We start from the raw sequence: 24,808 nt of genomic DNA, 5'->3' as shown, positions 1-24,808 counted from the left end.
TCACAGACATTGTCCACCACAGGATTCACTGTTTTATACATTCCCATATTTTAACCTCCAACTTTCCTTGTGGTGACATACGTGACTCTGAGCTTCCCCTTTCCACCACGTTCACGCACCATTCAGCACTGTTAGTTATTCTCACAATAATGTGCTACCGTCACCTCTGTCCATTTCCAAACATTTAAGTTCAACCTAGTTAAACATTCTGCTTGTGATAAGCAACCAATCACCATTCTTTAGCCTTGTTCTTTATCCTGGTAGCCTATATTTCATGTCTATGAGTTTACATATAATTAGTTCTTACCAGTGAGACCATACAATATTTGTCCTTTTGTGTCTGACTTATTTCACTCAGTATAGTTCCATGCACATTTTTTGACATTTGACTTTGCTTGGCCTTAGGTAGTTTGCCCTCGAAGGACAGCAAGATGACTTCGTTGGTGGCCTATGATGACTCAGACTCGGAGGCTGAGACAGAGCCTGTGGGAAGTGTTAACGATGCTGACCAGGGGAAGGACACGTCTGGTGTGGCCAAACCTCCCAGGCAAGATTTTACATCTGGTATCCTGGACATGATGAAAGGGAGAGCACAGCCCCCAAAGCCTGGGTCCAAAGCTCCGAGCAACCTTCACGAAGACCCAGGAGGCCATCCTCTCCCACTGGTCCGACTCGGGAGGAGTGATTGGGGCTCTTGCCCCAGCCAGAGACTGCAGTGGCGTAGGAAGGAGCCTGAGGTCACCTCCCCCCCCAGCGAACCCCCTCGCCCTTCCCTGTGGACCAGCCGTGCTCTGGCTGGCCACTCGCCCCGGCCAGCTGCCTGCTTTAAGGAAGTGAAACTCTCCTGGGAATTGTACAGCTCCCCTGTGTCCTCCTTCTGTGCTCGAACAGAATCTGAAACCACAGGTACCATTGGCAGCTCTGTTCAGAAGAAAAGGCATGAGGATTGTGTCGTACCGTATATCCCGAAGAGACTAAGACAGCTGCAGATGTTAAACACAGACACAGGCCAGAGTAAAGAAGCGGAGCCACCGGGACCTCTTGCTGGGTGTGCCCCAGCCCCACTCCGTGTCGCCCCCAGAGTGTCCGAGTTTATTCAGCCATATTTGGACAGTCAGTATAAAGAAACCAAAGTCCCCAGGAGTGTGCTCTTCCACCTGAGGGGCCACAGGGGCCCCGTCAACAGCATCCAGTGGTGTCCAGTCTTTTCCAAGAGCCACATGCTTCTCTCTGCTTCTATGGATAAAACCTTCAAGGTAAGACTTATGAGTGAAAGCTGCTGTTTACCGATGGTCTTAGGAATAAACTGCCTGGATGCTTTGTCCATTGAAACGTAGAGAGTTAGAGGGTGGTTACAGGTTGGACGTTTCCTTTGGGAAGTTTCCATGATTCTCTTTGTTGCATTTGGGAGACAGTTTTGCGGTCAGCCCCAGATCGCCCGTCCCTTCCCTGAACCTGCCTTGCCCAGGTCACTAGAGGACACTCAGGAGTCCTTATCCCACATGGGGGTGTAGGGGGTCCAGACACACCGGAGCCCTGGGAGGAGGAGGTCGCTGAGGGAGAAGACAAGCAGGTCCCGGGAACTCTGGGATGTACTCCATGACCCCCAGGGAGTGCAGTGCGAAGCCAGCTCTGTGCCTGGTGCTGTCCTGCACGTGGGGGCTGCGGAGGCAGCTGAGCCCCGGCCCTGGCTTCAGGGAATGCACAGCGTAGCAGGAGCCACGGACAAATGGACAGACGCTCAGGACCCTGGGCTTGGGGCTGTGTGGACGGGGCCCCAGCAGGACCCTAGGTGCTCCTGGAACCCAGCGGGAGGGGCACCGGCCAGCCCGGGAGGGCACAGGGAAGGCTCCCCACAGGGCAGCTCCCGTGGGAGGGGCAGGGGCGGAAGGCGTCCGAGGCCCAGGAGCCGGCCTGCCTTGGCTGCATGCAGAGAGAGCTGGAGGGGCCCCAGAGGGGCCAGCAGTAGAGAACCAGACCAGGGAGGGCCGCGTGTGCCCTGTTGGGGAGTTTTGGTTTTACATGAGAACTCTGCTTTGCATCGTGCTACTTATTTAATTTTTAAAGCTTACTGAAGCCATGGCAAGCAGTCCTCATGGTACGGAGGGACGGCTGCCTGCGTCTGCCCCTACCCCTCTGGGCTCTGGGCTGGGTGTGTATGGACGGAGTCCCTTTTCCTCCACTTCTAACAAAGCACCTGGTAGGTAGTAGGTGCCAAGTAAATGGTAGCTGAAATGCGAGATTCTTGGGGAAAGACACAGCTTTGGAGTTGGGGAAACTTGACTTCCAATCCAGCTTCGCCACAGAGTAGTGGTGGAACCTCTGGAGCCGTCCTTCCTGGGGGACTGGGGTCTCGTCTGCCTGAGGGAGTCATCAGACCCACATTGTGTGATCAGGTGAGAAAGATGCTTAAAAAGCACCTGGCCCAGAGCCAGCTCAACTCATGGCAACTTCCTCCCCTGGTTTCCACAGAGTACTGCAACCAACCTGCCCAGGTCATTTCATTGGCAAATTATGATTTGAGCGATTTTTCTCAGAAGCATTTTCTGAAGTGAAGAAAGTGTGGTGATGCCTCTGAATGAGGTTAAATGGGCGGGTGTCATTTGTAAGTGGCCAATTTGAGTCCTGACATAACTTGTCTACATTCTTGTCTGACAAGGCTAATGGAGTTGTGCGGGGAGAGAACGTCATGTTCTGTCTCCAACCTGGAGTCCCAGGATTTTGCACTCAGCCCTCTGGTTCTTTCACGGCGATGCTTGGCTGGTGACATCTGCTCTGGGAGTTGGAGGTGACCCTGGTGTGGGTCCCTGTGGGGCCTGCTCTGCTCGAAGCAGTGTCTGGCCGGGCCTGGAGTCTGAGCCAGCTCCCTTCATTCCCAGCCTTCTCGTTGGGAATTTCTTCCCACCAGGCTTTGGCTCTGGCCATTCCCTCTTCCTAGCGTGCCTTCCCCTTCCTTCCCTTCCTGTCCCCTTCCTGCTGACCAGCCTCAGCCCAGCTCGGAAAGTCATCTTCTCTGCAAAGTCTCCCCCTTTGGATCATGTGTCCGAGGGGTGTTTGTGAGGCTCTGGATTTGGGCAAGGAGAAGTAGCATCGAATGATATGGGACGAAGTCCTTGCTCTCAGAGAGCTGACATTAATTGGTGTCTTCATGTCCATTTCCCCTGATACCTTGAGCTTGCCCATGGCCTTGTCTAACACTCTGGAATGTGTTTTTCTTTCCTGCGGGGTGTGAGCTCCTGAAAGCCGTGACGGGGGCCTGTCCTCCTTCGTAGCACACAGTGGGTGTTGGTGTGTGATTGGATCAAAAGCACTTGAGCTCACACCTCCTGAGGCAGAGGACAGCAGGCTTGTGTGGGCTGAGTTAGCCTGCCTGGGCCAGCGCCTGGCTCTGTCACCATCACGTCTCCTGCGAGCTTTTGCCTCTCTGCCTGCCTGCTCTTTTGTGAAGCATAGTGAGACCAGTGTGGTGGGCCCCTCTGGTGGGACAGGTGAACAGATGCTGTGTGTCTGCAGCTCTGGTCTGACATGTGGCTCCCAAGATGTGTTCTGTGGAGGGTGGCTGCAAGCACGGGCACTCGTGTCAGGACCGTGGAGGGACAGGGCATTGGCTGTACAGGCTGGAGGGGGTGGAAGTGTGGTTAGGTCAGACATGGGCCGGCGCGCCTTCCCTGCAGGGTGGCTGCCTGTGCCAGGATCTGGTGATCCAGGAGGCGGCAAGGTGTCCTGGTGGTGCCTCTTCTCCGGTCCGTCCGTGAAGCCCTGTCCCTGGGTGGTGAGGGGCCAGACCCTGGGGTCCCACAGGGACTCTTCTGCACCAGGCGTGGGCAAGGCATTCTCCAGGCTCTGCTGAGTGGAACGACTCGGGCAGCTTGGGTCACCCCTACCCGGAAATTTCTGGAATTCCCACATAGAAGCATCCCTGTTGTTGCTTTGAATGGAGAGCATCTGAATGCAGTCATCTGAGTGCAGAGTTTGGGGATGTTGTGATGGTTCAGCCGTGGACCGAGTGTTTAGGGAGCCGCTGAGGGAGCCAGGTGCTGCCCCGGGGTGCTGGGCAGCTACCGGCTGTGACTCCTCGTGGCCACAAGAGGAAGCAGCTGACTTGCTCGGGGAGGCCCCAAAGGAGCCCCTTCCTGGCCACTCCCTGGGACCTGGGTCCAGGATGGTTTTCTGGGGTGGGGGTGGGGCGATGCCCTGCCTGCCTGCTCTGAGGAGGTGGTGTGTGCCGTGGGCACGGGGCCCTCTTGGGCTGCCTGGCAGCTCCCTGGGAGCCCTGTCCACTGCTCTGTCCTCCCCTGTGGGTGCAGCCATAGTGGTGGCAACAGGGCAGCCCCAGGGGAGAGCAGAGCTGCCGTCACAGGGTCAGGTCAGGTCCAGGCCGGGAGTGTGGCACCACGGCTCCTGGGCAGTGTCCCCCTGCCCCTCTGCTTACTGTGCTGCCTTGAAAGTCAAGGCTTTTGTGGGCCCTGGATGGAAACAATGGGCCAGAGTCCTCTCTGCTTTTTAGGTTATTTGGCATTTTTGGTGACAGGGTTATTTGGCAAATTGCTTTTGGGCAAATTGCTTTTGAATAACTCTTCTGTGCAAAGAACACGAGGTGGGGGTTGGAGGAGGCAGGATGGAAAGACAGATGGGGGTGCTGGTGGGGGGCGGCGAGGAGCCAGGAAGGGAAGTCCTGGCCGAGGACCCACCGGGCCCTCAGGTTTGTGTGTGGGTGCTGGGGCGGCGGGCAGCCCAGGTGGGACGTGTTCTTTGTCCTCCCTGAGGTCAGTGGCTGGGCACCATGGTAGATCCTGGGGAGCCTCATGGCCTGGTGTGAGGCACAGGTGTGGAGGTGCGAGTGAGGGCACTGGGCCTGGTGTGGGCTCAGGGCCTCGGGCAAGGGCGGAGTCCTGGCGTGCTGCCGCCTGGTCCTTGGTGGTGGTGGTGGGGAGCAGATGGGGGGGTGCCATGGGGCATGGGCTGGAAGATGTGGGTGCTGGAAGAGGTGCTGAAAGAGGTGGGTGCTGCCTAGCTGCCTTGCCCCTTGACTTTCGGTTATCCTGCCCCCCACGGAGAGGAAAGAGGGAAGGAAGGGCTTGGGAACTGGAATTGCGAGAGTGCAGCGCACATCCTCACTCTGCCACCTGCTCGATCAGGGGTGGCTCGCTTCACTTCTCTGAGCCTTTGTTTGTGTATCTGTAGAGCGGGAGAGGTACACGTGCCTTGCTGGGTCTTCATGAAAAGAGACTGATGTGGGATAGAGATCACTGAGCCCAGGGCCTGGCACGTGGCAGGTGCGTGGTGTGTGCTCACTTTGCCCTCCCAGGAATTTTCTCCCTCCCTTGCCATGCCGGGATGTCTCGTTCTACTTGGGGACCATGGAACTTACATCTGGTTCACCTTGCTAGATTTTAAGCTTCCTGAGCATGGGAAATGTGTTATTTTTGTATTCTCTGTAGCACCCAGCACAAGATTTTGAATGCGTTAGGTGATCAATAAAAATTAAAAAAATAGGATTTTATTGCAAACCTTTGAGAAAGAACTGTCTTTTGAATGCATAAATGCTGTTCATCACTAGGGGGCGCGGTAAGACTTAAAATAAGCAGCTCATCCAAGCTTCTAGAATGAGGAAGAATCCTTGATTCAAGGTAACGCTTCCCTTAAAGACCATTTCTTTTCTGATCAGGACAAAAACAACACAATCCATTTGATTAATCTAAAGAGGACTGGAGTGCCAGTTCCTTCATCTCCTTGAAGTGTAGCTTTGGAATTCATAAATTTCAATTGGACACTTTACAGTGGAAAGATACTTATTTTTCATGTGTTCTAAATGTTCTGAGCACTTTAAAATATGCGTACATTAGTTTTGAAAAATTTGCAGCCAGAGAAATGAGGTAAAACTGGAAGAATGACTCATAGGTCTACTCCCTTGCTCTGTCTGCTTTCCCCAGGACCCCTCTGTGCCTCTTTTTCATAAGGTTCACACCCGGCACAAATACCCTTCACATCCTCTTTGCATTTCCCAGTGTCCTTGTCTGGCTTAACACGTTTGAACATCCACTGCACGTAAGGTAGAGTTAAGACTTTGATGCCTGTTTTGAAGGAAAAAGTACAGCCGTGGCCTGCTTGCATGAAACCCGGCTGAAGCTGTTGTCAGTTGAGCCCCCTGCCTGGCATTGAGCAGCCTGTTTCTGGCCTCCAGGGGCCTGCCACCCGTGCACCAGCCCCTGGAGTTCTGGAACACACAAGCATCTTAAATTAAATGTATGTGTTACATGTGGTCTGTTCCCTTCACAAAATAATTTGCTCTAGGAATTCTTTAAATAACAAGCTTCCTGAAAATATTTTTTAAAAAACTTTAAAAAAATTGTGAATGTAATAGATGCTTATTGTGAAAACCTTTAAAGCAGCAGAAAATATGAAGTATGAAGAAGAAAGCAGAGATCCTTACTAATCCCCAACCTCATTAACGTTAGGGGGTGTTTTCTGGGCTTGGCTGCTAGATTCCTGTAGCTTTATGTAATTGGGCTCATACTCATTGTACCTGCAGTTTTGATTTCTGTTTTACCCTCATTTTTTGTAATGTTTATAAGGGACATTTTCTCACCTTATTAACAATTTCCCCAGACATATTTTTACCGACTGTTTCAAATTCCAAAGTTTGCTTTGTGGTTTCCAAGTTGTTTCCCATGGTTTCCTGCTTTCATTTTGTGTAATCAGAACACAGCTACTTAGAAATATAAATGTTGTCTTTTTTGCTGCCTTAATGCAGTTAAGATGGGCTTTGATTGGTGCCCCAGGTTTGGGCAAGGCCCTTGTGTGTGGGGAGGGGTACCAATTCTCAGGGCTGTTGCCGGCCGAGGACTCCTGGGCTCCCAGTCCGTGTCTGCTGCTCCATAGCGATGTGACTGTGGGAAATCACTTAGCCTCTCTGATGCCCCAGTTTCCATCGATACATGGGGTACTGGTACAGTTAGGGTGGTTGCTGGGGAGGGGACATGAGAAGATCCAGTCTCGGGGCTGGCACAAGGGAGATGCTGAAGAGTTGCTCCCCCGACTTGCCTGCACTGGGTCGATGAATTAAAAAGTGATGCGAGAAAAGACAGATCACCTGGAATCCTCCAACTTGACGCCACTCTTGCTTTTGTGTCTTTTAACTATGTGACATATTTTTAAAAGAGTTTCAGTCACAGTGCTCCTGAGATATATTTTTTAAAAGAAAAAGTTTTGGTGATTGTCTACACTGAGCCATTCACATGCTCTCTTTTCATGCGCTGTACACCGGAAGATATATGTTGGAGGGTTGGGTTCAGTTTGCAAATGGATAGGGTTTAAAACATGGTAGAAGAGAAAAAATATCGCTCAGGGTTTTGCCTCTTCATGGAGCATTTTAACACACATGATTCCATTTGTGCCTCCGGCAGCGCCGCGAGAAGAGATTTCACAGCCACCGGCCCCAGGGGAGCCAGTCCAAGGGGAGAGGGATGCTCGTGCCCTCCTCCAGCCAGTCCCCAGTGGAAAGGACTTTGATCTGGAGGCTGAGGACCCCGTTGGGGTCTTGCCAGCTCTGTGACCTCTGATGGGTCCTTAGGTGCCTGTCTGGGATGCGGTGACTTTGTGTGGGTGCTGGGATGGGGGAGAGCACGCGATCACCGCCACCGGCACTAACCCATCCTCGGCTCGGTTCGAAGTGCTCCATCTCAGGCCTCGGAGGCCAGGGCTGTCCTTATGCCCATTTTACAGGGGAGGAAGTTGAGGTGCAGAGATGAGGGGACTTGCCCACGGCCATACAGCCAGTCAGTGGTAGGGGGAAGATGGGAATCGGGCTGTCAGACTACAGAGCCCGAGCAAAAAGAGCTCAGGCCCCCCTTCTGCCCCCCGCCCCCAAGAATCAAGGACTGCTAAAGCCCCAAGTGGCGCCTGAGCTCAGTTCCAGCTTCCAAGTCTCGCGGTTCTGTTAGGGGGCTTGAAGAGAAGAGACAGTTTCCCGTGGTGGTTTGGATTTGCATTTTTATGTATTACAGGATCGCATTGATTTATCATTGTTCGCATATCTGATTATATTAGGGTATCTTAGATGTGCTTTGTGGAAAGTGATGTATCTCAGATTCAAAAACAAGGAATTTATGGATTCAAGTGCCAGTGTGAAGGTAGGTTTATTTCAGTATTGAAAGTATTATTATTGATGGATTTGGAAATGAGATTGAGAAATGACTGGATGTGTGGGGTGAGGGATCGAGGCACGTTATGCAGATGATTGGTAATGTATTCCGAACACGAGGCAGATCCAGTGGAAACGGGCGCTGCGCAGCTGGGCAGGAGGTTTGGGGCGTTTGGTGTTTGGGGAGTGAATGATTAGCAGCGCATCCAGGAAGAGGAGAGACCGGGAGAGTGTCTCTGTGTGCGGAGATCATCTGGTTCTGTCTTCATTTGACAGAGGAAGGCGCTGAGGCCCAGAGAGGGGCGGACACTTGCCTGGGGGCCCACAGCGAGGTTGTGGCCATGTGAGGCTGGAGTCCGGCAATTCCCACCCTTCCAGGGAAGCCATCGGAATTGTTCCCGGGATGGGAGTGAGGGGTTTGTGGCAGGTTGACAGCAGGGCTGCATGCCTCTGGCAGGAGCAGCAGGATCCTGAGCCTGGCAGTGAAGTTTTCTTGACACTTCTCCCCGCCACGTGAAAGCCACGATGTTTCCCAGGCAAACAAACGGGACAGTTTCCAGTTTCTGCTTCTCATTTGCTTGCCAGGAAAGCTTTGCAAGCTTGCACTACACAGAAAGATCCTTGGGTTGAAAGAGTTGAATAAAAAAAGGAAAGTGCTGCAGGGCTCAGGCTGTGTTTTCTGTGTTTTAAAGAATGTGGTCACCTTTAACTTAAAGAGTTAAGTTAACCAAGGGCAGGGAACGTCTGGTGTGAAGGTGCAGTCTCTTTCCTCGGGGAGCAAATCTCATCCGATCTCATCCCCTGTCATTAAGGCAAGAATAGAGCAATTTGGAGAAATGCTTTTAATGTAATTGAAAAATGCCAATTGCAAAATTGGCACACTTAGGAGTTGAGACAGTCTAGTAAATTATTTCTTGCTGCTTTTAAAACTTAGACAGAGAAGACTTCCCAGGTGAATGGATGCCCTTTTTGAGAAATGAGTTGTTTAGATGTCACTTTGTTTTATCATAAAAGTGGAAAAATCTTGGGAAACTGTAAAAAAAAAAAAAAAGAGAGTCAGAACTAAAACCAAAATTAACCCTAGATCCTCCACTCAAGTGTAATGATGTTAGCCTTTGGCAGGCAGCATTTCCTTCCAGTCTTTTTGTCCCATGCTCAGCTAGTTTTACGTATACCATATGTACTTTATTCTTGTCCCCCGCATTTTAAAATTACATGACTATCATTTATTTTCTTCATATTCCTGGTGTTTCTCCCCCCTTAAAGGAAGAGATGGTAAGTTAACAGCGAACGTTTTAACTTTTTCTCCTAGCCTCTGCTGGTCCTGATTCCTTTCTCCCTGGAGGACAGAGCTCTGATGTAGACCCGCCTGGGGCGTAGTGAGCGAGTGCAGAGGTGCAGTGGGAAGGTGCATCTGGCCGAGACCGGTGCTGTCGAAGCCTCCCTGCCCGGCAAGCTTCCTGAAGTTTCCTTAGCAGATGGGGTAAAAAGCAGATGTCTTGGGCCACCACACAGAATGCAGTGATCCTGGCTGGACTTGGGGAGGGCCAGGTGGGTTCTGGGGAGCTAGGACTGAAGTGGCCCCTAGCTTGGGGGGGGGTCACAGGGCTGATTCGGGAGACCTCTGCCCCCTCCCACGGAGCAGGGTCCACACAGAGACGGCTGCCTCCCAGCCCCTGCCCCGCAGCCGTGGCCCGGTCAAGGTGCTTGACTCTGGGACTCTAACTGGTTGGTAGTTCTAGATGTTCCTGGGCTGAGCCCCTAATTTTCTCCTCGCCTCCCTCTCATTTCCCACCTCTTGGCCTTGTTGTTGTATCTTTCTGGGAAATTTCCTCTACTTTATCTTTCAGCCCTTTTGGGGATTTTGTATTTCTGCTGTCATAGTCTTCAGCTTTTTTATTGCAGTATGACATATATTCAGGAAGGCATTATGTTATCTTATGTTTTTGTTTTCCCAGAGCTCTATCTTGTTTTCTGAATGTTCCCCCCCCCCTTTTTTTAAACATTGCATGTTATTTTTTTATTGCCTGTTTGCAAAGTCTTGTCTTAGCTGAGTTCTTTGAAAGTTACCCTCTGTTTCCTGAAATGTTTCTGTCTCTTCTCAGCTCCTTTGGTCTTTTGGTTTTGGTGCCTGCCTTTTGTGGTTGAGATTTTTCTGCTGCCCCTCCTGATTGAGCAGGGAGGCCCTACAAAGCTGGCCTCCGCTGCGGGGGTGTGCCGGGCCTCTCCCACCAGTAGGCCTGTTGGAGGCGATGAGGGACAAGCCGGGGCTCATCATGGCCCCCCAGATGTGAATGTCCGAGGGTCCTTTCTCAGAGCTGGAGAAGCAGCCCCTCCTTCCCGGCAGATGGACCATGAGCCTCTGCCCTGGGAGGCGGCTGGGGTCTCGGGGTTTCTACTGCTCTTCTCCTGCTTGTTTTCCTCTCTCCTGGCTCTGGGCCTCTCTTCCTTGCTGCACCCTGACCTCGACCTCCTTCCTTCTTTGGGGGCTTCCTGGTGCTCCGTTTATGCACCCCAGCACTCATGCAGGAAGTGACTGCGTCTCCTGACCCTCTGCAGCATTGGAATTATTACTTTTTCAAACTTTTGCTAATGTAACAGTTATCTCGCTTGTGAACCAAAAGAGTTCATTTACATAAAGCTCTTTTGGAACCATGTGCCTGGCATCTAGTTAATGCTAAATAAATGTTCATTATGGTGGTTATTTTCCATTCATCTCCTGTCATTTTAGCATTTCTCTTCCTCTTCCAATTTACATTCTAAAAATATTGACCCTTTATCCTATTTTTCTCCTCTAGTCTGTTTGACTCTGTATTTTGATATTTTATTATTGCTTCTCCCGAGAAAACCCAACCTTTCTTGTAGTCAATTCTGTAGACCTTTTCCTTGGCAGGTTTCCTCGAGGCTTCAGAGCCTGGAATGTTCTCCCCGGCCCAGGGATCTGATAAATCGTCCCTATATGTGACCTTCACCCAGCAGTAATTGGCTGGAGCGGTTTCAGTTGTCTTCATCTCTTCCAGGCTTGCAGGACCCGGGCAGGGCCGCGCGCTGTGTGATGGATGTGCACTGCGCCAGGGAGGCAGCGGCAGATGATGGAGCGGCCACGGTGCCCTGGTGGCCCTGCTCGCCGAGGCCACCCCCACGCCGGCCACTTAGGATTTCAAGTGACCTCCTTCCCGGCCAGCGTAGTCTGCAGGGCAGGGGTACAGCACAGCATCCCAAACCTTTGCTCAAGAAAGAAATATTGTGTTGTGTTTTTTTTTTTTTTTTTTTTTGGTTATGGCCAGGAATTTAATTTTTTTAAATTAAATTCAGTTTTATTGAGCTATATTCACATACTATACAGTCATCCATGTGTACAATCAACTGTTCACAGTACCATCATATAGTTATGCATCCATCACTCTAAGCTACTTTTGAATATTTTCCTTACACCAGAAAGAATCAGAATAAGAATAAAAAATAAAAGTAAAAAAGAACATCCAAATCACCCCCCCATCCCACCCTATTTTTCATTTAGTTTTTTGTCCCATTTTTCTACTCATCCATCCATATGGTAGTTAAAGGGAGTGTGACCCACAAGGCTTTCACAGTCACACTGTCACCCCTTGTAAGCTGCATTGCTATACAGTCGTCTTCAAGAGTCAAGGCTACTGGGTTGGAGTTTGATAGTTTCAGGTATTTACTTCCAGCTATTCCAATACATTAAAACCTAAAAACTGTTATCTATATGGTATGTAAGAATGTCTACCGGAGTGACCTCTTGACTGCATTTGAAATTGCTCAGCCTCTGAAACTTCAGAAATGTCATTTTTTGGCTGTAAAAGAAGTCCACAGGAGAAAACCAGAAAGGGATAAAGAAAAATCGCCCATCATCTGTCCACCCAGAGGCAGTAACTGTAGACTTTATGTTTCCATTCAGCCTTAAAAAAAAAAGTAAATTCAACATGGTTGAGACCCAACTATACTCATAATTTTAAATGTTGCTCCCCCCCCACCCCCGACCCCACTTTCTACAGCGCTAATTTTTTAATGCTAAAATTTATTGCAGTGGTTTTCAGGGTGGTCTGCAAACCCCAGAGGGCCGTTGAGACCCTGTCGGGGTCTGTGAGGTCAGCGCTCTTTCCATGATAATATGTAGAAGTTATTTGTCTTTTTACTCCCCGTGTCTTGGGAGCATACGTGGCGTTTTCCAAAGGCAGCATGACATGGGATGTGACAGTAGATTAAATGCAGAAACAGACATGGGAATCCAGCTGTCTTGGATTAAGCCAGACATTCAAGAGATTTGCAAAAATGTAAACAATTTCTTCTCAGATTTTTTTTTTGGCCTTGAAAAATGTAGTTAATGTTCATAAGAAATATGTTTTTTCTCGGTTAACATGTAGTGGGTTTATTACCACTTTTACATAAATTCACAAATATTTAAAAATGCCCTCAGTTTTAATTTCAAATATGCTCAATATTGATGGATACAATCCACATCAACAGCAGTTCTCTGGGTCCCTCAAAAATTTTAGAGAGTGTGAACAGGTTCTGAGACTCAAAAGTCAGAGTCTGAGAGCGTCTTGTTCCATCACACGTGTGAGTCCAGTTTGGACTGTTGTGCGTTGTTCTTCTACGAGGTCACAGCCCAGCTCTGGCTCAGGAGAGTCACCCCTCCTTCTGCATGCTTGGGTCTCCCAACTGTGTCAAAAGCATATTTCCAGGGGTCCCCAGCCCTCCCTTTGTCCCCCTGCGCCTTCTCCCCTTGCCTCTCTCCTGTCCGTTGTGAAGATAATTTAAAGCATTACAAAGTGATGGGAAAAAATCTCCCTGACCACAGCATACACTAAAATGATGATTATCCTTTTAACAACTTCCCATCCCATTTCTGGCCCATTTGAGCTTGTGTCTTTTACTGCCTGTGCAGACAGTTTTGTCACCTGCACTTAACATTCTCTCCCAGCCTTTCCACTGCTGCGCCACCAGCCTCTGAGCCTGGAGTGCCGTCAATTTCACAGCTTCCATGAGGCTCTATCGAGTTGATTAGCTGTAATTTACTTATCCATCCTTGGACACTTAGGTAGTCTCTAATTTTTGCTATTATAGATGATGCTGAAGTGGCTGTCTTCATGCATGAAACCTTTTCTGTTGGATTATTTCTTTCAGATTGCTTCCCAGAAGTGGGACTGCTGGGTCACAGGGTTGTACATTTCCATGGGTCCATATAAATCTCTCGTCAGATTGCTTTCCAAAAGGATTATCCCAATTTGCACCGCCACCATGAGCCTGCCTAATAACCAACTGTTTTACTTAGCTATCATGCCTAAGATTTTTCCTTGGAGGCCCGAGAGGGCAGAGACCCTTGTCTAAGTGAACGTGATCTATAATTATTTAGACTAACACCAAAATTGCTTTCAGAACATTTTTAACCTGCTGAGTTTAGAATTCAAATTCGCACACATGCTAGCATTAAAAGTTTCGCAAGTAGCAATTTCTCTCTCCGTGCTGGCAGTATGTTTACACAGCCTGGCAACTGTCGGGAAAACTAAAGAGCTTTTATAAACAGAAATGGGATCTTTCTGAAATAGTTGCAGTGTTGTTCTGAAAGGTACAAAAACACAAATTAAAACACATTTTCATTGTAGCCTTTGGTTAGAAAGGTTGTTTTTCTCATGGCTCCTTTAGTCTCCTTTCGCTCTCATTCATGTGTGTTCTGAGCTGTCCTGGCACGCTGGGGTCTTGCCGTGCTGCTGTTAGCCTGGCCGAGCGGTGAGATGGGGGACATGGCGGCTGGCTTCCCATGCTGGCGAGGCTGTCATGGGGAAGACGAGCTGTCTGAGCACAAGTAGTGGGAAGTGCAGGCAGAAGAGGTCAGCGCAGTGTGAGAAGGAACTTTCCAGCAACCTGCGCTGGTCATCTCAGGGAGTAGCTTGCTTGGAAAGGGAGCGAGGGACTGTGGATGGAAGTGTTTAGTGCACGTTGGAACCACGCAGCCGGTAGGCTGGGAAGTTGACATGACGTCCGGTCAGGGACTCGGGTGGCGGAGCTCCGAGGCCCTTTCCGTGATCAGGACAAGGATGGAGAGGGCCCTCAGTGGCCCTGAGATGTGCTGCTCCGGGCCCTTGCCCGAGCCCGGCGCGGTGCTTGGCACCCTGTGCATATTCAAAGGCGAGTCAGGCCCGTGGCTCCGCTAGTCCCCCTGAGCTCTGGCGTTCCCGTTTGTGAAACGACTGCCTCACAGGGCTCTGGGAATCAGACAAGGTTGGATGTGTGGAACCACTCGGTACACGTAAAGTCCTTCCAAACGGAAGATGCTATTAAGAACTTTAAGCCGGGGTTTATTCGGTAATTGCCTCCTAAGCTGTGTTATTAAGCGGATGAGCCTCGGAATCCTATTTGCCTCCAGTTGTCTTGATTCGCTGAACAAATAGTCCAGTGCATGCCCGGGGACCCCAGCAGACCTTCACAGCTGCAGACCCCCTGGGCGGGGCCTTCTGTTCTCCAGTTCAGCAGCACGATGCTGGCTGCCGCTGAGGAGGCTGTGGAGGTCTTCAGCAGCCAGGCCCCCTGGACTCCTCTGGCCTGCTCCAGGCTGTGTGTCTGTGGTATGGCTGTGAGTGCCACGGGGGCCTCTGCGTGCTGCGAGGAGGGCCCTCGATGGCGGTGTCACTTCCTTCTTCGTCTGTGCAGCCTTCCTTCCGTTAGTCCAGCTGTCGGTTGATGAGATGCTGACTCCGTCCAAGGCCCTGGGCTTGGGGGGGACCAGACCGTCCTTGCTGGCCAGCAGGCTGGATGGGGCAGACGTGGGACAGACACGAGTGGGATGACGTGGCAGCCCTCTAGGGTCCGCTGGGCGGGGACAGGGGTCCCCGGAGGAGAATGGGCCTGGGCCTGTCCAGAACTGAACTCACCCCTGTGCGCTCTGGGGTCGTGCCATGTCGCCTCCTTGCTTGAGAAGCCCTGGAAGATGGTCTCGTGACTGGGGCAAGGCCCTTAACCTTTTTGAGTCTCAGCTCATCTGTAAAATGGGAAGAACTCTGGTCAAAGTTCCATGATGGCAGGGAATTTATTCTTTTCCCATGTGTGTCTCCAGTTTCTGGAAGAGAGCTGGGCATGTAGTAGGTGCTTAAAAATCATTGGTGAGTGCATGAGTGACACCTGCTCAGTCTGCCTTGCTCCGTGGGCCTCCCTGAAGCGCAGGGGCCTGGGGAATCTCGGGGATCTCGTCCACACTGCTGCCCCTCTCTCCTGCCCCCAGCCTGGGCAGGAAGCGTCCCTGCCAGGCAGTGGTTTGCCAGTTGTGGTCAGGTTTGTGAAAGGGCTTTGAAAACCATGAGCTGTGCACTAAATCAAAGAGACGATCGTCCCACGTGTGTTGAGATGTTTGTGTTTACACCAGCAGGTAATGGTTTTGGGCTGATGGTTGCAGCTTGCGCATTTGTTTATTATTTCTTTGTAAATCATAAATCCAAAGAGGATTTGAGGAGGCTTCCAATAAAAGATTAAGGCATGTAGTAAAGCTGTTAAAACCTAACAGACCTTTCAGAGCTGCCCTGAAAGGAGGAAGAACCACATAAGTCGGGGGCAGACCTAACACCGCCCCGTGTTCTTGCAGTGAGGGCAGGGGGAGGGCTCCCCAGTTCTTGCTGCGTGAGTGAAGCCAGCACCAGTGGCCTTGTGTGGGGACCCGGGCTGGCAGGGGGATGGGGCCAGGGGAGAGGCAGGGATTTTCTTCTGAGGGCTGCATCTTGGTTGACCTGTGCGGTCCCAGCGGAAGTGAGGGGGCATTTCCGAAGGAGGTCAGCCTGGGGAGAGTCCGCTCTCCCCAAGGTGGGATGTGGCAGGGAGGGCCGCAGGGCTGTGTTTGACTCTCTGCCTCGGTTTCTCTCCTGTCAAATGGTGATGATAATCCCTACTTGCCCGAAACAGCTGCTGTGAGGGTGGAAAGCCGTCGTGCTTGGCCCTGGGCCTGGCACTTGGAAAGCGCTTTTGTTGTTCATCTGACCTGCATGGCCGGTGGCTTTTCTTCCGGAGAATGTCGTCCCGGGCACAGGTATCGCCCAGGCCCTCAGGTTCAGCAGGGTGCGGCAGCGGTGCTGCTGGAGTGGGTGGGGGGCCAGGACTCCTGCAGTGTCCTCGGCGCTGCCCACACTGACGCCGTTCATTATTGCTTAAAAACTCTTAAGGAGTTTGAGGCAAAGGGAACATACTTTTTAATTATTTCCCTGTTTGTCTCCAGCAAAGCTGTTGTCAGGGAAACAGAACCTTTGAAAAGCTTTTCAGCTTCCCCGGTTGGAAGAGGACACTTGCTCAGCGCTTATATTATCTGTGGAAATGGACCCGTCATTCCAAAACAAACTCTGTAGCTTTTAAAAGGGCGCGCTTCCTTCAGTGCTTACAAATAGAATCTTTTTGACCTTTTAATAGAAGACGGAAAGTTGTTACTGGTATTTTCTCTTCTGAAAGAACTGCCTGCATTCTTGACTCACAGTAATTTGTCCTTTCTGCGTCCGTTACGAGCCTTGGGTGCTGGGGCTGGGAGAGGGACCCTGAGTGAATACAGGGTCTGAGCCCTCCTCGACACGTGGGTCCAGTGCCGCATCCCAAGCGCTGTGATGGGGTGAGGGTAGAACTCGAAGCGCACACTGAGAATCACAGAGGGGCTCCTCGAGGATGATTGGAAGTTGTTATGCGTCAGAGAGTGGGACTAGCGTTCCAGGCAGAGGGAACAGACGTGCAGAGGCCCCGAGGCCTGGAAGAGCGGGTTGCCAGCAGCACACTGCCAGGCAGCCGGGCGAGGCTGGTGTGCTCCGCGCACGAAGAGCAGGGAGCGAGCTGGTCTGGAGAAGAACCGTGAGAAAGGAAATCAGGAGTGCGGAGCGTGAAGAGGTTGTAAATGCACGCCCTTCAAAGCGTGCTGTGTCTCTGTGGGACAGAGCCCTGCTCCCCGATGCGTGGAGCAGTCACTCCCCGTGTTGTGTCTCCAGAGAGACGGGACGTTGCACACATGCTTTGAGTTTAATAATTCACTTTTGCCGCAGGAGGACAGCTTCGCTGGAATGTTTCAACCAGCCTTCCAGTAAAACTTTACGGTGGTTAAACCCCATCAAAGGCATTGGTTTTATATGAAAAAAGATAAATTGTTGTTAGAAAAATAGGAGTCTCGTTTTTAAATAGCCCTGTAATTTTTCTTTTAAAATAATTTTAGATTTATAGAAGAGTTGTCAAAAAAGTAGAGTTCCTTTATCCCTGTTGTAGTTTCCTAGACTGCTTAAAGCAAATATCATGAAATGGTGCAGCTTGAACAGTGGGGATTTATTCACTTACAGTTTTGAGGCTGAGAAAATGTCCAAATCAAGGCATCATCAGGGTGATGCTTTCTTCCCTAAGACGGGCTGTTGGCGATCCTTGGCCCCTCTGCCACATGGCAGGGCAATGGCAAGGCACATTCGTCCCTCCCTTCTCTACTGGGTTTTGTTGATTTCAGCTTCTTGCTTCCGTGGCTTTTTTACTCTTTCTTTCTCTGTATTCATTCTGTTTGTAAAGGACTCCAGTAGTAGGATTAAGTCCCATTCTGACTGATCTGGGTCACACCTTAAATGAAGTGACCTCATCAAAATGTCCCACTTACAATGGTTCACACCCTCAGAATGCACTGGATTTAAGGACATGTTTTTCTGGGGTACATACAGCTGTAGACCGCCACAGTACTCTTCACCCGACTTGCCCTAGTGTTAATGTCTTACCTGGCCTCGGGGCATTTGTCAAAACGAGGGAATTAATGTCAGTACAACTCTGTTGACTAAACTATAGACTTTATTTGGATTTCACAAGCTCTTCCACTATTGTCCCTTTTCTGTTTCAAGATGCAACCCAGGATCCCACATCGCGTTTAGAACTTCTGTTATTCCACAAATGATTTATCTGCGTTTTGTGTGTGTGTGTGTGTGTGTGTGTGTGTGTGTGTGTGTGTGTGTGTATGTGAGACAGATGCAGCATGTCCTGGTCACTTAGATTGAGTCCCCTGTTCTGAGCCAGTCCCCACCTGGCCCCTGGTCACCTCAGGAACCAGAGCCTTGACCGTGCGGCCGAGCTCAGGCTGGACAGGACGTCTCTGGTTTTCCAGAGCCGTTTTCCTTCTCGACCGTGAGTGAGCCCAGCAGAAGGCTTGCACGTTCAAGAGGCTGAAAGGGTTTTCTCACTTATAAAGTGCCGTTAGTTCCTCATCCTTAAGGGGGGCCGTGTGGTGATAACAGGTTTCACATTCCTTCTTTCCCTTTTTTTGGGTTTTTCTTTTCACCCATGGATTTAACTCAGCCCAACCTTTTGGGTTAATGTTGACATTAGTGAGAGTTTAGATTTAGATCTCTCACCACGTTGATGTTTTTCACGGTTTTCCTTTGTTTTATCGGATAATTGAGTGTCTTGAGGCAGTGGCCGAGAGTTGAAATGTGTTACGTTTAATGAGTGAAGCTGGAACATCCGTGGCACACAGATGCACATCTGTAGGGCTTGTTGACGGTGATTTTCCCTGACGAAAGTCCCTGCTTATGTTTCCTCCCTTCCCTGCCCCCCCTTCCAGTGCTTTCCTCGCCTTTTTCCCCTTATCTCTTTCTCCCTCATCCTTTCTCTCACCATCTTTTTTTATTTTTTTTTATCTTTATGCTGATCTCCTCTGCCTTCCATCACATTCTCTCTCTGCCCCCCTTTTCTTCTTTGCTTTTCCCTCTCCCGTCTCCCATTCTGCTTCTCCCTTGCATTTTCAATCCCCTCCTTCTGTCCTTTCGCTGGGACAGGCCAGTGAAGCTGTTGCCATGGAGACCGAAGCCCAGCTCTGCTCTGCTTCCTGGTGCCTCTCATCATGATGATGACAACGCGTATAATGTTGAGTTCTAGAATCTACTGAGCCCTGACCCGTGCCCTCTGGAGTCCCTTCATTTTCCAAAGGCCAAACAAATGCCACAGCCCATAATTCTGCTTAGTAGATGGTCATTTTTGATTTGAAAACCTCAAAATTGGAGTAATTCACTTTCCTTTTGTGAAAAGTCCTCACCTGAATGTACTTGTAACAGAGGAAAAACACCAGGGGCAGGACGTGGGGCTGCAGGTTCTGCCAGTAACTCAAGGTGGCATGTGGCAGGCAGGGGACACACATGTGCTGACTCCCTGAAGGAATGAATGAGCACTTTTAAAGGGTGTTGGGGAAACGGGAAATATAGTTGGGGCCTTAAAAAAAAATCTTCAAACACTTAGTTTCATTCACCAAATGTTTTATGAGGATTTGCCAGTTCCAAGGCCTGGGGTCGGGTACTGTGAGGAAGACACAGTCCCTGCTGAACTCGAGGAGGCTACGCTTGAGTGACAGGGCCGGGTGTGTGTGTTCAGACCTCACTGCAGAGTGACATCCTTGGCTTCGTCATGCCAAGCCAGCGTCCAGCTGTCCTTAGCTCTCAGCCAGCGTCCAGCTGTCCCTAGCTCTTAGCTAGCGTCTTAGCTCCTCTGTGGAACGACACGCTCGCACGTGAACTAGGCTTTGTGCCCACCCTGAGGGTCCGAGGTCTCCGCTGCATGGAGGGGTGGTCTGTGGTGCCGCTTGACTCCTTCCTTTCTGTTTGCTCAGGGTTTGCCTTCGGCCCAGCTTGTTGGCATCAGCTGGGATTTGGAGTTTTGCCACTCAGCCAGAACCAACTAATAGCGCAGCAGGAAAGAGTTGGTTCATGGATTATATTTAAGTTAGTACTTATTCCCGAGGTAACTTTGTTTAATAAAAACCTTAAGCCTTGATTACTGTGTTTATGGGTATCTTGGCTCCAGGGTATAAAAATAAGACTCAGAAAATTCAAACATGTTTTGTGGAAATGCAAAAACATTTTCATTTATAGAGGGTGTGATAAAAAGCAAAAGGCACTTTCCGTCTCTGCCTAAATGGTCTCTCTGCACTTGGATCTTTTTATTTTCATAATCACTTCATGCTTATTTAAATACCGCCCTTTCGGTAGTGAATTTTAAAGAGAGGAAGCTTCGGCGAGTGCATAACTCCACTACTACCCACGTTATTTCTAGCTTGTTGTCGTGATTTAAGTTGATAATGGACCCCACACGGCAGTCACTAATGGATGATAATCTGGGTATGTTTTTGTTGTTGTTGTTTTTATCTTGGAGGAAAGATTGGAAATTAGCATAGTAAATCTCTGTGGAATTTTTGCAAATAAAAGAATATTCACGTTAAAAACAACTTTCAGGAGAGATGTATGGTAATGAATAAAACATCAGTGAGTGAAAATAAGCGTGTTTAATTATTCAAGTAGAAGTAGTAATTTAAACTAATTATTGCTTGCGGATTTCATAATTCAGTTTTTGTCTTGCAATAACTTTTCCTCTGGGCCTCCAGGGCGTCGAGGCTGCTTGCCGGGTCCCAGGGCTTGGGGGGCGCCTCGCCCCCGTCCTTGCTTCTGTCCGACCTCCCTGGGGACCCCTGTCTGCATTGATCCCTCCTCGCATCACCTAATTAAGCATTTCTCTGCTTGAGCTGCAGATGTTGGGGAGGGGTACTGCCCTCCTGTGTCCCCCAGTGTCTTAGGTGTCCCTTGTCTTGTCCCTTCCAGAGCCCCGGTGGGGACCCCAGGCACTCTTCCCTGTGTCCCCACAAGGCAGCTCCCCCTTCCCCTTCAGGGCTGCCTCGAATCCTGCCTCCACTGGGAGGCTTCCCCTCACCCCACTGCCTGACTGGAATTGGTCACTTTCTCCCATAGCTTTGTTCCGGTAGCTTCTTGAGGTTCTCTTGTGCTTGTTTAAATTTTCTTCTTTTTCCTTATTTTTATTTTGCTTCTCATTCTAAAAGAAAAGCATGTTCCTATGGGGGAATTGAAAAGTGCTAGAGAGTATCAGGGGCAGGGGGATGGTGAACCGCCTGTGATAACCCCCGCAGGAGCAGGCCTGCCTCCCCTGGTCCCGCTCACAGTTGTGTCTCGTGCAGATGCTTGCTGGGCATTCCGGGATCTCTGGGCTTGGAGCAGGCCTTAGCACACTTGCCGTGGCGGCCCTCTGGGCAGGGGTCTCCGGCAGGTGCTGGAGGAGCAGGTGCTGAAAATCGCTCCTGCGCAGTCGCGGGAGGCTCTTAGACCCAGTTCTGCGGGTTGTGGCCCCGGAGGGTTTCTGCACCTGTCGTTACTGCTCGGGTGCTGCCTGGGAACGGCTCGGGACGACCCAGCCGAATTGTTATTCCACACCTCAGAAAGGAAAGGGAAGGCTTTTCTCTTTGTAACTTCTTCTTTCAAGTGCCCTCTGTCAAAAGGCAGTGACATCTGTGCCCCTGACATGCGACAGCCGTTATTACCCCCATATAATCACATCCCCTTCCACCTCACGCCTAGAAGCTCTCCGTCCATCATGTCAGGAAAGACAGCCTTTATTTAAGACACTTTTTTTCCCTTTCCTTTATTACTTTTTCTTAAAAAAATCTCGGCCCCCTCTGACTTTATAGGCATAAGCTGGACAACTGAGTGACTCATTTCTCTGCAGGTTATTGCTGTGGACAGGGACAAGGCAGTTGGGCCACGACATGGAGAGAGTGATGGGTGGGCTGTTGGGAGCTGGGGGTTCCCGGGGGCTCTGCCATTCACCAGCCAAGGTCCTGGGAAAATGGGGAGGTTCAACTGTGCTCTCTGGGTCCTTTTCAGTTGAGTGGTGATTCCATGATCTCCAAATAGGCTTTAGCTAAATGAGGTTAACGAGAGGGGTACAGTGTTCTCCAGAACTCTTGGGCCGTTGAGGTGAAATGAGTTTGCACGTTCTTGAGTTGGTTTTCTGTCCATGTGGGCACCATCAGAAGTCAACAGGCAGGCAGAGAAGCTACTGATGGCTTGGGAGTTGGGGTGGAGGGGTCTGCACAGCTGTCAGGAGGACACCCTCACATTGCAAAGGGCCCTGTCCGCGGGGGGGACTCTGCAGCTGTTTCTGATGGCATCTGTGGACGCGTCTTCTCTAGCTCAGGGTTTACACATCAGAAGGGCCCGATGCTTGGTTGCTGGGGAGGAATGAAAATTTCCCTTGAAGAGCATGTCTGCTCTCCCCTATTTGATGGTGAGCCTTTTTGGGGGAGTATAGACTCCTTTTTTCCTTATTTCTTTAAAGAATTTATCTATAATAGTAGAGATTCACAAATTTTGTACACAATTCAAAAGGGATAAAAGGACAGAGAAAAACGAGCCTCTATTCCACTCTTGCTTCTCTGCCACTTGCATCATGGGAAGCCACTGCTCGTCCATCTTCACCCTAAGGTGCTGGGGGCAGGGCTGGCTTGGGTGGAGTTCAATGAGAGTGACTTTTCCATGCCAGGCACGAATGGCTGAATGCTTGGGGAGAGAGTCGGCTCTGTGGCTGGGGCGAAGCCGCGGGCCCGTTGGGACCCAGATGTACCCGGGAAGGACTGGGCACACTTGGTCCGGGCCTGGTGCCGGTGCTCCGCACATGCCCTGGCCTCTTGGGGCCGCTTCTGCCCAGCCCGCAGGACACAGACAGACCGAGGCCTGGCACCTGGCACGGGCCTGTCACTCCTGCCTCCTTCCCTGGGCTCCAAAGTGAGGAAGGGAAATGAATATGCATCATTTTGAAATGATAATGTAAAATCAATGTGGAGGTGTGATTCCATTAATAGGTTGCTGATTAACTCAACTTTTTGGGAGCCTATTTGTTGCCCAAAGTGAAGCTGGTTGGGATTAAGCTGGATTAGAATGGCAAGCCTCCTCTTCTGATCGAAATGCATGAAGTGCTCAGTTCCCAGGCTTCCACTGAGAGGAGTGTAGCAGTCAGGACTCCAGTTTGCTTGGCTGGCAGCTTCTGGGGACCCACAAGGATGATGGCCCAGGGAAGCACTGCCAAACAGAGCTTTAAGTTAATTCATTTTGCCTGATTTCTGGCTGATGATTTCTGGCCCACTGAAGTGCCATCAGGAGAGGGGGGCCTTGCCGGTGTGGACTGTTTCATGGACTGCATCTGGTGTCAGTTCAGCAAGAACTTGAGTGGCTGGCTCCCGAGGATTCACATTTGGCGGCATGACAGCGCCCGTGTGCTGAAATCCCCCCATGCGTCCTGAGCAGCATCTGTGATTGACATTCCAGAAACCTCTGTGGGGTCCCGGGTGTGTCCTGCAGGTGAGGGCCTTGGAGCTGCTGCAGGCCTGGGGCTCCCTGAGGGCTCCCTGAACTTGCAAGGGGCCCGCCCACATCACTTTGCCAACTGGTGGAAGCTTGTGGTTGGTCCAGTTTCCCCAGGGCCAAGATCCCAACTCTGAAAAGCCAAAAATATGCCTAACCTCCCTCCTGCCTCGGCTTTCTCTCTGCTGCCACACTGGGCATCTCCCCCTCCTCCGGCCCCGTGTCCCCTCCTGGGGGGGCCATGGCCATCCCTTCCTTCTTCTATTGTCTGAGTGTGGCAGAGTGCTTGGGCCCCTCCTTGTAACTCACCTGACTTATGTCCCAGGCTGGCAAGTGGATTCTGTCCTCTTGCCACCAGTGGGATCTGCTCTGTGAGGATGAGGCAGGTGTGTTGCCTGTTGATGTACCCAGGAGGGGTGTGCTTGTGGGGTTGTGGGGGAGCAAGTTCAGTGATAATGACAGCAGTAAAAGCAGCTGCCATTTACTTAGTCTTCACTGTCTTCTAGCATATTACCCCAAATCCCCAATTTTCACAGCAGCCATGTTTAGGCATTTTTCTGTTGTTGCTGTCTGTTTTAGTTTGAAGAGCTGGGGGTTGAGTGGTGAATGCAACTGGGCAGTGGGGCTGGAAAGCACTGGGTCCCTCTGTGGTGGCTTGGCCAGAGTCACGCTGCTAGAAAGAGGGAGAGCTGGAATCCACGCTGTGCATTTCTAGAAGCAGGGCCTGTGTACCTGCGCAGCGCTGGTGCCCCTGACCATCTCCACGTTCCCCTGGACTGCGAGTTCTTTAAGGTCAGGGCTGGGTCTTGCCCTTTCCGTGCTCCCCGTGCCTTACCCTGGTTGGGGGCTGGATAGACATTTGGGTTGCAAGAGGGTTAGGGAAAGAATGAATGAAAGTCACGGCCATGGCCATGGGGCTAGATCAAGAAGGGGCAGGCTCAAGAGCAATTGAGCAGGTGTGAAACGTGATCTGAAGACACGGCAATGCAACCATAGCTAGTCCCCTCCTTTCCCCATTCCCTTCTTTCTTCCTCTTTGTGACTCAGAATTTGCCCTCCGGGCAGAGGGCTGCTGGACCAGGGCCTGCAGTGCAGGTGGACAAAGGGCCTGGTTCGCTGCAGAAATCTCAAGGAGTTAGTGTGCGGTCAGCAAGATGGTGGCAGCGGTTCTGCGGCAGGCGTGTGGAGCCCGAAGACAGACTGGGCTGGCGTCCATCTGTCCGGGGTAGGGGGAGAGATGGATGCCTAGGCTGGGCTGCCCTGAGCATCTCACTGGTAACCAGGGAGTTTCTGAGAGACAAGGTGATGGAAGATGCTCAGTGCTCAGACGTTTAATTTGCATCAGTCCCATGTCGCTGAAAAGTGGCTTTCAGATTCTTAGTGATGGGCTTGCATTCTAGGGGGTAATTGTCCTCCTTTGACATTAATGACCCCCCTGTTTACTCTGGGCCTACGTCCCTCTCCTAGCTCAGGAGGCTTTTAATTCCAGGCCTTACTGTCTTCCCAGCTTAGGCGAGATGGGGATT

The 24,808-nt window shown here is 50.8% G+C and overlaps 1 protein-coding gene across 9 annotated transcripts in view; it reads left to right on the top strand.

Moving 5' to 3' along the window:
- The window catches only part of WDR25 (WD repeat domain 25), a 131,029-nt gene that overhangs the window by 3,270 nt on the left and 102,951 nt on the right, over positions 1-24,808 (top strand). For 6 of the 9 annotated variants that reach the window (XM_037831873.1, XM_037831874.1, XM_037831866.1 and 3 more), the window contains one exon: positions 410-1,256. In XM_037831873.1, coding sequence (XP_037687801.1) covers positions 432-1,256 — 825 coding nt within the window. In that variant the 5' untranslated portion in view covers positions 410-431. Of the gene's footprint in view, positions 1-405; positions 1,257-24,808 lie in introns of all 9 variants that reach the window. The other 3 variants (XM_037831870.1, XM_037831872.1, XM_037831869.1) reach the window with 1 other exon arrangement.

Source organism: Choloepus didactylus, chromosome 4 (genome assembly GCF_015220235.1).
Source record: "Choloepus didactylus isolate mChoDid1 chromosome 4, mChoDid1.pri, whole genome shotgun sequence".
Classification (NCBI taxonomy): Eukaryota; Metazoa; Chordata; class Mammalia; order Pilosa; family Megalonychidae; genus Choloepus; species Choloepus didactylus.
The sequence above is the reverse complement of the archived record's forward strand: the minus strand, read 5'-3'. Positions and strand labels throughout refer to the sequence as shown.